The sequence below is a fragment of the Misgurnus anguillicaudatus genome, chromosome 15 (assembly GCF_027580225.2).
Source record: "Misgurnus anguillicaudatus chromosome 15, ASM2758022v2, whole genome shotgun sequence".
Taxonomy (NCBI): domain Eukaryota; kingdom Metazoa; phylum Chordata; class Actinopteri; order Cypriniformes; family Cobitidae; genus Misgurnus; species Misgurnus anguillicaudatus.
In genome coordinates this window covers 7,324,123-7,339,645 of record NC_073351.2, presented here as the reverse complement: position 1 = coordinate 7,339,645, position 15,523 = coordinate 7,324,123, and the positions used below count along the sequence as shown (strand labels likewise).

Here is a 15,523-nt window from a genome sequence, read left to right as displayed (position 1 = left end):
AGGATGTGTCTTATCTCAACGTGTGTTATAATGCAGACCAAAAACACTGCCAGTATCGCCTCAAGCTTGATGGCATCATACATTAAACTGAAAATGGGCACACAATGCAGATTAGGTTAGCGTAGAAGTCTTTGTTTTTTTTTCTGTATATGTCCTTTTCTTTTTTACTGTGTCTTTAGAAAGCTTAAATTGTATCAATTATCTTTGTCTCCCTCACTTTCTACATCACCGTCTGGGTGTCTTCATGCGTCATTTGTGCACTGGTGCTGCGATATATGTAAGGTCATTGATCTGTTGGACTGTGGAGCCGTGTTGGGCTGTGGCACAACTGAACCACTGTAGACCTTGTGCATGAATTGTTCTACCTAGAAATTGGACAAGCTCAAAGCGTTTTACAAATCAATATAGAGCACCTCCCTTCGCTTGCGGTCTCATTCTCCCTCACCTCGTTCTTCATTAGTTACCAACACAAAATGCATATTTTGCACTGTGCTTTTGGAAAAAGTGTATGGTTAAAAAATGTGCTTATAAGAATGAGTAGCATGTCAATCATATTTCGGCGATGGCAGTGCATCGAGTGATAATGGGTCCTTCACAGTTCACAAAAACATGTAAACACAGAGTAGAACCCAACAACTTAACTAATCTTCCTTTATTTTTTCTCTTGTTACCAGTGAATGGTAGTATCTAGAAAGGGTATGTCCCTTCAGGAGAGAGGTGCCAATGTCCAACCGGCCTAATTCCAATCCAGGGGGGTCACTGCGCCGTTCACAGAGGAACACAGCCGCGGCCCAGCCACTAGACCACGCACTCGCTGGAAGGTGAGTTTGCAATGTCAAACCTTAAAACAATTTATAGTAGTGTCGCTCAAAGCCTGGCTCTGTATTTGTTTGGTTGGTTGTGTTACGCAGACACAAGGAGCTATATTTGCCACATGGTTAACACATGTATTTATCAAATGTAACACATTTATGGATCTGTAACTGTGTGATGTCATATAAACATTCAGTTAGTAAATGAGTCAGATGTTAATTCAGTAACAGATCTGATAGATTCAGCAAGTGATTCATTAGACTGACTCAGACCAGTAGCTTATGAACTAGTATGATTCATTACAAGAAGCATCCCATAAGAATAAAGAGGGGAATCTCAAAAATCTACTTGGTGCCATTATACACAGATATTTGGGATTGTATGTGCCATGTTTTCTCATCTTAAGTCTGGTCCTCTTTGCTATATTTTCTTATCAATGCATAACGAATTCCTCCAAAGTAATAGTTTAGTTGTCCAGCGCAGGATCATGCGCTTAACCTGCACAAATGTCTAGCCTGTTCTGTTGGGAAGATTGATGGGTGGGAAACATCGAGTGTAGGTCTGCTGGTGTAGTCATCTAGTGAAATTGAATTTGAGGTGTTCCTCTTTGACCCCCCCATCCCACACTGCTCTCTGCTGTTGAATTTTCAACCTCTCCAGGTTGCAGTCAGAGCAAGTAAACCAAAAAGCAAATTCCCCACCTGAAAGTAGAAGATCTAATTCTAAGGCTTCCAAAGCCCCACCCAGCTCAGCCGCCGGCTCCGCCCGCGGCCACGCCTCTCGAAGGTATCCATTTTTCTCGTCTATTGCGTGTGGGTCTTGGTGAACGTGCGCAAATGAACGATGTGTGTTCTTAAGTTTCTATCGGAAAAGCACAACATTGTATGATTTGATATGTCTTTGAATCTCAGAAGTCTTTCTTCTCGTATCTCTTGTTTTTTACAGAAACAGTCTCTCTATATCCGCCAGTTCACACACGATTCCAGATCCAGACTTAGAAGCAGCAGGGACTTCAGGCCAGCAAGGGAGACGGGAGGGCAGCAGCACCCGAGCTCTTAAACGCAGCTCCGCTTCAGACCCCATCATCAGCGCGGCCAAGCGGCCCAAAGCGTTGTCCAATCACCCCTCGGAGAGTCCATCCAGCGGGCCACCGCCCCCCACGGCCTCACTCGAACTTATAGAGCAAAAGAAGGCTCCAGCATCTGTTGGCACTAAGTCTAAAAAGAGAAGGTTAGCAACTGAACCGACCCCCAGCACATCCAGCAGAGCCTTGAGCAAGAAAAGCGTGTCGTACTCTGGCCCCAGTGGGGGCCCCAGCAGCAGCAGCCCTTCTCAGAAGCGCAAGAAGGCAGACGCCTCCTCGTTGTCATCATCCTCTTCCTCCCTCCCCAGTTCAACCAGCGCGGCAGGCCCCCTGCCACCCCGCATCGAGGCCAGCCGGGCAGCCAAACCCACCAAGCTGGCGTCCAAATCGGCCGCCTCAGCCAAAGCTGGGTGTAGCACTGTAACTGACTCCTCCTCTTCCTCTGCCTCTTCCTCGTCCTCTTCTTCTTCCTCCTCCTCAGCCGTCACAGGCACCAACAGCTGTGCCCCACAGGGCGCCCGGCTAAAACAGGGCAAGGACCAGAGCAAAGCGCGACGATCGCGCTCTGCGTCCTCCCCTTCTCCTCGCAGAAGCAGCCGAGATAAAGAGCAAAACAAGGCGGCAGGCTCCTCCAAGTTCGACTGGACGTCCCGCTTTAACTCCAAAGTCAACCTGCCAAAGCCCAAACTGTCCCTGCCAGGATCGGCCAAGGCTGAGACCTCCTCCAAGCCTGGGCCCTCCGGACTGCAGGCCAAACTAGCAAGTGAGTGTCATGCCATCATTTATGTATTCGTTTCTCATTTACATCAAAATTTTCTTTTATAAGACAAAGCCAGTACTACTATCTTTATAGCAGTAATATTTAGTTGCTCTGACGATACTTTGATGTCATACGCTGCAACAAGTAGTTGTAGAGTCTAGCATGCCACTCGGTAGATATCTCTATCACGTCACCTCTTATCGAATCTGGTTCAAATCAGTTCTTGGTTCCAAGTCCAATATATTTTAGGAGAAAAAATAGAGCAAATACTTTTCTGGAAACACTCGTCCTCTGATTGGTTAAATTATACAGGATTTCTGGGAGGTGTGAGAGTTGCGATCTTTACAACACAAAACCGTCTTGATCGAAGAAGAAAGTTGTCTTGTTTACATCAGCGACAATATACTTCATTAGGAGCGAATAAACCCTGCGTGTTTGCTATTGGTTTGATAAACTGTAGAAATGTTCGTTTATGAAGGTTGCACACGGTCTGTTACTGTGGCAACTTCTCCAAGCCCCTAAACATGACGAGTTACAAAGCGAAACGTGATTGGTTGCTTGACGTGTCAGTCATGTGGCCTCTTGCGTGGTCCTTAGCCATGGTTCCCAAACCTTCAGTAGGGCTATGCAAGACTAATCATTTGCTAATATTGGCTGTATCTGATGTGATGTAGCAGGACTCGCAGCTGGTGTTGAAGCAGATGTTTCATCATTTTAGAGTATGTATTGCTTTTGGCAATGTTATCATCTTTCTTCACAAAGTTTAACCAAAATTTTAAACTTTTGCTGCGTTCCTAGTGCAGATTGTTATAAACTGCGAGATAAGTAAACCTAATAAGATAAGGTCCTTGTCGCAGGTCCTGGCAGATAGGTACAACTGTAAAATGCTTACTGCCGTTTCCCGTGCAAGTGTGACTGAAAGAAGTGCGCAATCGATATACGAATTCAAAAATTCATGCATTCTATCCAATCCCCGGTTCTTTGATGTTTGGAACCGGTTCTCAATACCCAACCCTTATGCAAAATGTAATGCTTAATAATAAACATTTAGGTTTATTATGATAGATTCATAAGATTAAACCTTCATAGATGTTATTTTGTGGTATTTTCACTACGGTCATTTCAGCTGTCCTTGAACCTAAAGGTTAATAACTTCAGCGGTTTGAGAGGGTCTCTTCTGTAATGGCACATTGATCATTTTCTGACCCATCTTCAGTCTGTTTCTGGCCTCAGTAATAGTGGACGGGGTTTATGCTCTGGTCAAGGCAGGGGGAGCGGGCTCAGGTTTCAGACTAGTACAGTGCCAGTGTCCAAGGCTAAAAATACCAGCCCGCCTCTGCCTTACAGTATTGTATGGACAAGAGTCCTGGCTGGTGGATGTATGTGAAGGTAGGAAGGGCTTTTGGTGTAGTTTGTTTGCTATGTGGGTGAGCCTGGCAGAGTTTAGGGGTTTGAGAATGCCCAAAGTTGGGTTAGAACGGTGGCATATGTGGAATCGAGTTGGTTAGATGTTTATGATTGACACCGATTGAATGATTTGATTTTGATCGATTCAGGTTTGCTGCTAAGCATTCTGACCGAGCTAGCTGGAAGTGTTTACATTTGGTTAAGAATGGTCAGACTGTGTTAGTTATGGAAGAAAGACCTCTAATGTGAAGAGTCACGGTAGGGCAAATGGACAGAGGCAGGGGGCAGTGCATTGCCCAGAATAGACCCTCGCTGTTAAGGTTTGACCACCAGACTGGAGGTGTTGTGATTCATCTGTCTTTACAGGGAAAGTGCTGTCAGAGGTCTTTTAAATGTTTTGTCTTTTCTTGCTTTATATGGTTAGTACAGCTGAGCAATGTGCACAATTCTGTTCATGTAGCTCATTTGGTAAAGCAGTGCTTAAGCAGCCAAAGGTCATGGGTTCAAATCCCAGGGATATACTATAGCTTGAATGCACTGTAAGTCACTTTGTATAACAGCATCTGCTGAATGCGTAAATGTACATGAACGAAGAAACTTGTCAACTAGTAAAGCTTTGCCATACTGTATGTATATCTGTGGCACCATGCAGAAAACTTGGCAGTCTGGTACAGTTATTCAGAGCAGGCTGAGCTGGTTTAGAGACCAAAAAGTAAGCTATTCAGTTTTAATGCATTTCGACTCCCATAAAATAGTATATTTCTTTAATTAGAGTTTTATACAAAATCTGTATCAAAATACCATGATTTTGAAATTTTATGTTGCATTATATAAGCTTGAATATTGTAGACACCAGGGTCAGAAATGAACAGAGGCATGGAGCAAAAGTCCCACTTATATTAACATAAACGCTCAAGATAAAGTGGCCAAGAATGTGTGTAGCTAGGGCTCGATGGTATGAAGGTATATTCTGTTACCGTGAAATAAAATGTCAAACAAAACGTTCCGCAAAATGTTAATAAGTAGGTGTGGCTAGCACGTCACTCCTGCATGTTATATTGAGTGTGACGGAGAAATAACAAATGAACAAGTATTTTCATAATAAGCACCAGTGAATCCACTGCGGGTCTCTCTCGCTCGCTTTCTCTGTACTCATGCAGCATGTGTCGAATAGCCAAATAAAGAAACCACTTCTCGCACATAATGCTAATAGTTGTAATGTTTTTTGAACTTTAAGCAAGCTAAGACAAAACTTGCATTTATACCAGTGACATATGGGTGATTCTCACAAAATCCAGACTTAGAAGGTGTCCAGGATCAGATTTTTTTTTTAAATCCCTTGAAGCAAATTTTTTTGCACATATAAGATTAAGGTCTGAACTTAGTATAACCATTATTTTTAGAGGATTTATAAAATATTTCCTATATAATTATTTAAATTTTTTAGATTATCATTATAAAAAATTATCATTACAGCAACATGATATTACATTAAATATAGGCTTTTTTAAAACTCATGTTTCGGTAATGAGAACTAAAAAGTTGTCTAGGTACAATGACAAACAAAATTTCAACTTTTATCTGGAGAGAAAAAATATGAGAACTGTTTACCTGGTAGCCATCTTGAGGGCTTAAACAATTATTAAAAATTGTTGTGGAGGATGAGAGAATTTTTCTTGGACACATTTATATTCCTTATTATTTTCTCTACATTTACCAATGATCACCAAATACCACATGTTTCTTGACTGTAAATGTTTATATTATAACATGCACTGAAGCTTTTTATTTTTTTAGATTTTTTCTTTATAAATATTTCCATGTCAAAGAACCCAAATCCAGTCATGGACACTTTGCGGTAATGAAAATTTTCCCCTTAAATGTGGAAAAAACAAAAAAAATTGGTTTGTATGATGTCATTTGAAATCATGTGCAAAATAGTACGTGAAGAGATGTTTGTAACTTTATGCTTATTATTTTGATACTCTTACTTTGCATTTTACTTTTTTTTAACAAAATTTTTCATGACACCTCATAAGTCTAATTTCGTGAGAATCACCTACATGCGCTGCTGGAGCGATGCAGTTTGACGCACCATTTGCTCATAGTACAAACGTCTTTAATCAGAAAACAGTTAAGGTCTAATAGAAATGAAAGAGCGTCAAGACCTTAAAACAGACTCCATGGTCATCGCCTCATAGCACCTGTCATATTTATAATATCTATATCTAGACATCCGTCTCTCATATACAGGTTTGTGCATATATTCATACTCGTTAATTTTACATATTGACTATTTTTAATGTACTGTATGCATGAATACGAAATACAGTGCATATTACAGCTTCAGTAATCTATAAAATGAATAAAGGATTTAAAACAAGATTATGTCTATTATGGCTTAATCTGTTGTTAACTTATGGATATTTTCACTGTAACACTTACTTTAACTAGCCAATATTTTAAAATTGTGCTGAGCGTTTAGTTAAAAGCTACAGTGAGTGGCAAATTTCTGCAACTTTTTATATATACTGTTACCGTGAAATATACTGTTACTGTGATAAAAGACTCATTTCGTGAAATGGATTTTTGGTCATAGCCCTTACATGTAGCAAATAAAATGTGAAAATAAATGACAATTGTTAATTATAGCATTACACATTTGGATCATCTCACAGTCCATCAAAGATTTCTTTTTACATGTTTTTGCATTGCTGTACCTTACCACCAATCGCAGACGTGTTTGTTGAGCATGTAATGGCCAGAAGTGTCTACAAAGACATATGCATCTTTGAATGGAGTGCATCATAAACATGTGCTTTTACAATAGATCTTGTTAATTTAATTGATTTAATTTCGATATTTGACATGAAACAACCCATTAACATTTAGTAAGGTAATTATAAAAAACATTAAAACACATAAAACGCTAAAATATGCTAATATTTCCCTCTAATGGAATAGTTAATTTCTGACCCTGGTGTTTCAGGTCTTTGTTCTGCCTTTAGTTGATAAGAAACTGATGTTGTTTAATGCAAGATGTATGATGTGATTTACTGTACACACAATATGCTAGTGGGATGATGTGCAGTATATGCTGGTTTCTATGGGAACAGACTCCATATGTGTACGGGAGGTCAATGGGTCCTCAAAGATCGTGCTCAAGTAAATGTTCTCGTTATGGACAGTGGTATACGTCATGGTGAAAACTAGTCTATTTTTATTAAAAACACTCAAATAAAACTTAATTTTGAAGAAACTATGACAGAAACACATACTAGATTATTTATGAATGAAATGTTTTTAACAGAAACCTCTAACAACAAAAGCTGCGTGATGAAGTGAAACCAAAGCATTAATAAACACAAACTGATGCCCTTCTTTCCTGAATTGAATCGTTTGCTATCATTTTAGCGAATAGCTGTGTCGTGTTGTCCTCTCACCTGTTCAGAGTCAAGATATGCTCATATGGCTCTCTGGTATCTCTTGAAGTTTGATGTTTAAATATGAGATGATATAAGGGAACTTGTGACGGCGCTGTACATTTTGCATTTGACGGACTGTATTTTCGTCCTACGAAGTGAATCCCAAAATCACGGCATCTTTTTAAACCATGGTGCCTTAGTGGTGTTAAGTGTGTTTGGCTCCACAGAATTGCGTGGATCGGTGGTTGCTGCAGTGCGGGTGTGCGGACTTTATCTGTTTGTTTTTGAATCGTCCATGTTAACGTTACTGATGTCATACGCTGGTCTGCGTATCTCAACACAACATCAAACACGTGACACACCCAGTCTTTACCTCCACAGGCGCTTGTAATGCTAACCAGACATCCAAATGCAGCCTTAACCACAATAAATAAATAAACCCACATGATTATTGTTTTCATGATCGATCATCGATGCCACAGTCGAGTACTTGTGCCCATTTCTAATGGGTATGTCAGGTGGTACAACCAATGTAAAACTAGAAAGTTACTCTAATTTTATCATGCACATTTAAATTGTATTTAAAAATATATTTATGAAGTTAATATAACAGGAAAACGCTTAGACCGGCATCCAAGTAAATTCATTGCAGATGTCAGGTGGTGCAACCAGAAAGTCAAAGGGTTCAACTGCTATGAATGGCCCTAAGAAATGAAATAATTGTAATAATTTAATCATTTTAGTTTAATATATAAAAGCTAAGGTTGTTTATAATTGTCATTATACATTTTTTAATTATTGTTCTGAAATGTTTGTTTTATTGTACAGTTTTTTTACACTTTCAAACATTTTTCAGGGTTATAATTTTAGATGGCACTAATAAAATAACAAACAGCTCCATGACACAGAAAGTGCAGTAAAACTGATCTGGCAAATAGACATTTTTTAACAGGGATATCCGTAATATTGTAAAAAAAAATTTTTAAATATACTGAAACTGTGTTCAATAAACAAAACTTTCTAAACAAGTTGTTCCTGATTTAAAAATATGCATTACATGCATATATTTTTTGTCATTGACCCAAGAACCAGTCTCGTACTAAATACATTTCTGTTAAATCCTTTGGATTATGCCGAATTCCCTTAGACATCCAGCAAAAATGTATATTTGTTTGTGTTATGAGACAAAATTGAGTCTAAAATGATTTTAGCAGTCAGTCACTTAAGAAAATTCGCTTGTTTGATGATTCATCCCTGAAATTAATGGTGGTTTTCATATCAACAATACTGACATTAGGAGTAATTCAATAGTAAAACTAGTGTTTTTTTTCAATGTCATTGATTGTACATAAGTTGGCCAGCATTACTACCCTGATTTAATGCTGTAGTCGACTTTCTTAATGTAAGTGAGCAGTAATGCACTGCTTTAGTCTGTTTAAAGGCTGATCTAAATTACTGCACAAATACATAATAGCCCATACGTAGTTTTGTTTGCTATAGTAGTTGTTACAGGGGATAATTTGTGAGCTTGACATAAAAGCTATAAAAACCTATTGAAGTGCCTTCTATTGCCTAAATGAATTTACTATGGTCACAGTAAACTCTTCACAATTACATGCACCCCATAATATACTGCAGAGACTTCATTTTGCAAGATCCATTGATTTAACATCAATACGGAAAATGAAATAAACGTCATTTAAAGTGTATAACTTTCTTGCACATCATCATCATCCTGTCAGTTTGGCAGATTAGTTATATTCTAAGCTTTTAACATCCTACTTAAAAGTTTTTAATAAAGAACTGATCTATGTCCTATGATGACTGATTAAGCTCAGTGCGAAAGCATCCTTTTAAACTCACTCTTTTTACTTTCGCTGTCATTCTTTCCCTAGGTTTGAGGAAGTCCACTAAGAAGCGTAGTGAGTCTCCCCCAGCAGAGCTCCCCAGCTTTAGGAGGAGCACACGGCAGAAGACCACGGGCTCTTGCGCCAGCACCAGGTACTGGGCCGCTCGTGATTGGAATCGAGAAACATATATAGAAACTTCACCATTTACTGATCAGATTAAGAGAAAAATTATCTGAAAATAGCAACCCAAATAGCTTTAGAAAACAGCTTTTTTTAAGACCACAATATAAAAAATAATTACGTTTGGCATCATAAATGATTTTTGGCTCATGTCTTAATGAATTATATATGCATATGGACATGCCGTCTATTACAGGGTTGCTGTGCTAATGGTACATATTCAATCCAATGATATCATATTCTGGTATCATTGGAAAGCCAAAATGTTGGTATCGGGCCAACCCTAATCTATAAGCATAACACTGTCCTTTTTGATTGTCTAGTCGGCGAGGCTCAGGCCTGGGCAAGCGCGGAGCAGCCGAAGCTCGCCGACAGGAGAAAATGGCCGACTCCGACAACAACCAGGACGGGGCCAATTCGTCAGCCGCGCGCACAGAGGAGACGCCGCAAGGAGCGTCAGGTAAGAGAGCTGTTGCCTGATATTGCATATATGCACGTACAACTATAAACACCATGACTATTCCCCAATACATTCATGCCTATGGAAACTTGCTCTTTTACACGCTTCATTTTCCCTTTTTGTCTTTTGCTGTGCAGCTTCTAGCTCAGTGGCTGGAGCGGTGGGCATGACCACCTCTGGAGAGAGCGAATCAGATGACTCAGAAATGGGAAGGCTGCAAGGCATGTTTGCTTTTGCTTTGATTTCATCACAGATTTAGAGTTCTTGCTAGAAAATTGGGGGGGGGGTTGGTTTCGTAAGGATAAGGTAATGTACTGTATGATGCAGATAAGCCAGATTTTATGGTAATACACCAAGTGAGGAATAATTGACGACTGGCCATTTAATAATTCGAAAATAATGCACACCCAAGGCATTAATGTGGCACGATTCAAAGTGGACACCGCGCGTGTGCATTATTTTCAAACTAGTCAATTATTTCTCTTATACCATGGTTACCACAAACATTGCTCTGTTGCCTATTTTTAAGACATTTAAAAGGTTAGGTGTGCAGTTTACAGAAAAATAATCAACATTCATGGAACATTTCTCAACCAATCAGAATAAAGCATTCAACAGCCCCGTGATATAAGTTTTTACAATTGTGCTTTTCCATTGCCTAGCACCCCACGGGTCAAGTTCTGTCAGCTAACCTTACTTTTGCTTGGTTAGCTTTCCATTAAGTTGGAGGGATTATAGGCGTGTCGTTATATTTGTGCTGCCTACTGCTGTGACATCATACAAAAAGTAGGAGCGAGCATCGTTGGAATGCAGTGTTTCCAATACATTCATTTTATTTGGTCAGTCCGCCACAAAATCATAATTGACCACCACAAATAAATGTTTGCACATCACGTTTATCACTATACATCTGCCTCACATGACAGTTTCTGTACAAACACCCGTGGCGTCAGTCGATACACTTTGCTCATACACAAGTTGCAAAAATACTGTGGATACATGCGGACGTGCGTGCCGCGGATGTGCCGCCACAAACTGCAAGGAAAAAAATGGTGTGGCATCCCTGATTCTCAAGCTGTTGATGTTTTTCACCGCTAAAAGGGAGTTTGGGAACTTACAACAAAGCACAGATCACAAGAGGTTTGCTTGAGGCAGCGCAAGCACGAAGGTAAAGCTAATCTTGCGTTAAAGGAATAGTCTACTCATTTTCAATATTAAAATATGTTATTACCTTAACTAAGAATTGTTGATACATCCCTCTATCATCTGTGTGCGTGCACGTAAGCACTGGAACGCGCTGCGACGCTTCGATAGCATTTAGCTTAGCCCCATTCATTCAATGGTATCATTTAGAGATAAAGTTAGAAGTGACCAAACACATCAACGTTTTTCCTATTTAAGACGAGTAGTTATACGAGCAAGTTTGGTGGTACAAAATAAAACGTAGCGCTTTTCTAAGCGGTTTTTAAAGAGGAACTATATTGTATGGCGTAATAGCACTTTTGGGAGTACTTCGACTCGCCTGAAAAGTCCGCTCCCCTTCTCCCTCTCATAATGGGAGAGGGAGGGTGTTACTGCGCCGAGTCGAAGTACTCGCATAAGTGCTATTACGCCATTAAATATAGTTCCTCTTTTAAATCCGCTTAGAAAAGCGCTACGTTTTATTTTGTACCACCAAACTTGCTCGTATGGCTACACGTCTTGGGTGGGAGGGGCGTTGATGTGTTTGGTCACTTCTAACTTTGTCTCTGTTTGATACCATTGAATGAATGGGGCTAAGCTAAATGCTATTGAAGCGTCGCAGCGCGCTCCAGCGCTTACTTGCACGCACACAGATGATGGAGGGATGTATCGACAATTCTTGGTTGGGGTGGTAACATATTTTGATGTTGAAAATGAGTAGACTATTCCTTTAAGCGATGACGCTTGCATTAACTATTCTCTCAACCAATCGGTGATCTACAATGTTTTCACGTCACGTTTATGTATCAGCTCAGCTCGCTTGGAACCCCAACAGTGGTGGTACTAAAAAATTATCAGGTACTACATTCTGAACCCCCAAAAGTGAGCCGACCCAACCTGTGGGGTACTTTGCAATGGAAGAGCGCCATAAATTATGCTTTTTTTTTAGGAAAGGTTGTTTATTTTTGTTAGTGGTCAGACTCTTGACCCAAACCATACCTAAGGATCACTTCATTGCCTAACAGCACCCCAGAAATCACCTAACAACCAGACAGAATGCCCTTGCAACTGCATGCCATTGCACTGGGAGCCACACTCGACACCCTAGCATTGTGGCAATAACATTTGCATGTGCAGGCACCTCTCATGATTGTAAATGAAACGATCATTGTGTCTAATGTGTTAAAAATCTACTCTTTACAGCTCTACTCGAGGCCAGGGGCCTTCCTCCACACCTGTTCGGACCCTTTGGGCCCCGTATGTCTCAGCTATTTCACAGGACCATAGGAAGTGGAGCTAGTAAGTGACCTCGACTGTAATTGTGCCATTGTTTTGGTGTTTTCTGTATGTTATTGGCTTTCTTAACCCTGTGTCTCCTTCCAAACTTTAGGCTCAAAGGCACAACAGTTGCTACAGGGCCTGCAGGCTACTGGAGATGAATCCCAGCAGCTCCAAGCTGCTATAGAGATGTGCCAGCTGTTAGTGATGGGCAACGAGGAGACACTGGGGGGTTTTCCTGTCAAGAGCGTCGTACCGGCCCTGGTGAGTGCAGCCCTCTTTGAAATGGGACAGGAAATTGTCTCTTGCCTCAAAGCTGGTCATGGAGGTTGACATGAAGTGAGCAGCTTATTCTTGTCAGAAACAAGAATAAGCTCAGCGAGACGGAAAGAGACTTTCTGAACGTAAAACTTTAAGTGATCCTCTGATTTGTGTTTACATTAGTGTGCATGAATGCCTGTATTGTTGGAAGTTGTCATAGAGCTTTTCAGGTCGAGATGGTGCTATTCAGTTTTATATACCACTTACATAAGATTGTCAGAGAAATTATGTTAAAACTGAATTGTACTTATTTTTACAAAGAGATGTGTAAAGTTAATGGCGCTCACCCTTGTGTTCTCTCTTTTTGCAGATCACACTGTTACAGATGGAGCATAATTTCGATATTGTAAGTATTAGGAGCTACAGTGGGCGGTGTGTTTTCACCACTACAGAGTCTGAACAATGTGGAGGCCAAAAAAGATCAAATCTATCACACTTGGAATTGGAGAATAATGTAATAAGTTCCCACTTCGTCTGTCCTTTCTGCAGATGAATCATGCGTCTCGCGCCCTCACCTACATGATGGAGGCTCTGCCGCGCTCCTCGGCTGTGGTGGTGGACGCCATCCCTGTCTTCCTGGAAAAGGTAAATTACATTTTACTGTTCTTTGGAAAACCTGTCTAGCCAATACTATAAGAGAACAAAACATAATTAAACTGTAAGAAATGGTAAGTTGCGTATTTTACGCTAACTCCACACAACACAGATCATCCTCTTAAATCTGTGCGTCTCATTATGTCCACAGCTTCAGGTCATTCAGTTTATAGATGTTGCAGAACAAGCCTTGACCGCACTGGAGATGTTGTCACGGAGGCACAGTAAAGCCATCTTGCAGGCTGTAAGTACAAACGTTTCTGCCTAATGTGGTCTGGTTAGAAATTGTGGTTGTCTTGCCTTTGTAATGTCATTAGTCAAAAAAGCCATTAGTCTGACGGGTTAAAACATGGCTTATTAACAATTATAGAATAACATAAGCTTTTTAAATATTTACACACTTTATCTAATATAAAGAGAGTTTTCTGCCATGTTGTTTTTTTACTAGCCAATATTTTTCCTTTTTTCATGCGTTTAATAAGATTGTAAGTTAAGATGCTCACACTCGCGTTCACCAATGCCATCTTGAGCAATAAGTGTCCATTAGAGGTCTTCACAGGTCCAAATATTTGAGACCTGTGAATGTGCTACCCAGAACCGACCCGGACATGTGGACTCAAACCTGTGCAGAATCGAGGCTTGCCAAAAATGTTATACCCGAACCTGACACAGACTTGTGCTGGATCCGAACCCGGCCAGAAACACACAGACCATCAGCAAGTTTCAAAGCACATTGCTACAGTATTAAGTCAATAAACAAGTTATACAACTTTGTCGTACCTTTGCGGCGTTCTCTTTTATACCTGACGTTGATGCATATCCATATTATTCCTCTCTTACTGATTAAAGAGCTTAATCCACTCATTATTCCAGATTACTATCCCGCTGATGGGTGACTTTAAATTACAGCTTGCATAATAAGGACTGTTTGCCTGTTTGAACTATAATAATGATTGCTCACTCAGTGCAATGGGCTAGACATTACCACTGTTTATTTGCTACCATTTCATAACATTTTAGATATAACAAGATGGTTCGGAGAAAGAAGGTGCAGCGTGTGGTTGCGACTTTCGAAACAAGAGTTGTCTGTCGCCATAGAAACCAAAAGGCATGCTTTAGACTGCGAATGTCTGGTGTTCTCCGATTGACTCGAGTATTATTACACGCAATGAGCTCTGGTGAAGACCTCTAGTGTGCATGCGAAGAAAGCTAATCTTAATATGTTTTGTATAAGGGCTACCAAACACACCATATAATTGCATAAAAGTGCATAAATTATTTTCCTTTTTTTATTTAATTAGAATGCTGTGTCAGTGCTATTATTGTTTGCTGCTTTTATCCTGATGTAACATTAAAAGTGTTTCTCTACAGGGAGGTCTGGCTGATTGTTTGCTGTACTTGGAATTCTTTAGCATCAATGCTCAGAGGAACGCATTAGCCATCGCTGCTAACTGCTGTCAGAGCATCACGCCGGACGAGTTTCATTTCGTCGCTGACTCTCTGCCCCTGCTTACTCAGAGACTCACACACCAGGTAATGACCTGAAATATACACACACACACACACACACACACACACACACACAGACATCTTGAAAATATCTCATTAAAGGCAGGGTGTGTGATCTCTGAAAGCCAATATTGACATTCAAAATCACCTAAACAAACACGCCCCTACCCCAATAGAATCTAACCTTCTTTTGTTAGTAACCCAGGCAATGATGTCGGTTAGTAGACACGCCCCTTACTGCTGATTGGCTACAAGTGTGCTTTGGTACTCGGCCCGACTCCCTTTTCCGAAATGTTTTTCAAAAATCTCACACCCCGCCTTTAAAATGCACATAGTATGCCTCCCAAGTTAGGAGACTTGGGGGGCCGATCACACCAAACGCGTTTTAAATGCTTGAAAAACACAAGGCGCGCTGCACTGCCTTTTTTGTCACTTTAAAAACAGAGTATAGCACTTGCTCTGACTAAGGCTGTCACGATTATGACATTTGTCTGACGGTTAATTGCTTACTAAATTGTGATGATTATGACGATTAATTTTTATATTTTTTTGCTTTGCCAGTTATGACGATTAAAGGCAGGATTGGTTATCTAAAAAAAACCTTTTTACAAATTTGTTTAAACTGTCTTTATATACCAATACATAATTAAAATGTAAGTA

At 40.2% G+C, this 15,523-nt stretch overlaps 1 protein-coding gene across 3 annotated transcripts in view; it reads left to right on the top strand.

Moving 5' to 3' along the window:
- trip12 (thyroid hormone receptor interactor 12) overlaps window positions 1-15,523 on the top strand; it is a 42,883-nt gene that overhangs the window by 7,734 nt on the left and 19,626 nt on the right. For 2 of the 3 annotated variants that reach the window (XM_073853327.1, XM_073853326.1), the window contains exons 2-13: window positions 675-821; window positions 1,474-1,599; window positions 1,759-2,660; window positions 9,385-9,490; window positions 9,843-9,979; window positions 10,117-10,200; window positions 12,365-12,460; window positions 12,552-12,703; window positions 13,071-13,106; window positions 13,250-13,345; window positions 13,506-13,598; window positions 14,726-14,887. In XM_073853327.1, coding sequence (XP_073709428.1) covers window positions 724-821; window positions 1,474-1,599; window positions 1,759-2,660; window positions 9,385-9,490; window positions 9,843-9,979; window positions 10,117-10,200; window positions 12,365-12,460; window positions 12,552-12,703; window positions 13,071-13,106; window positions 13,250-13,345; window positions 13,506-13,598; window positions 14,726-14,887 — 2,088 coding nt within the window. In that variant the 5' untranslated portion in view covers window positions 675-723. The remainder of the gene's footprint in view (window positions 1-674; window positions 822-1,473; window positions 1,600-1,758; window positions 2,661-9,384; window positions 9,491-9,842; window positions 9,980-10,116; window positions 10,201-12,364; window positions 12,461-12,551; window positions 12,704-13,070; window positions 13,107-13,249; window positions 13,346-13,505; window positions 13,599-14,725; window positions 14,888-15,523) is intronic. The other variant, XM_073853328.1, reaches the window with a different exon arrangement.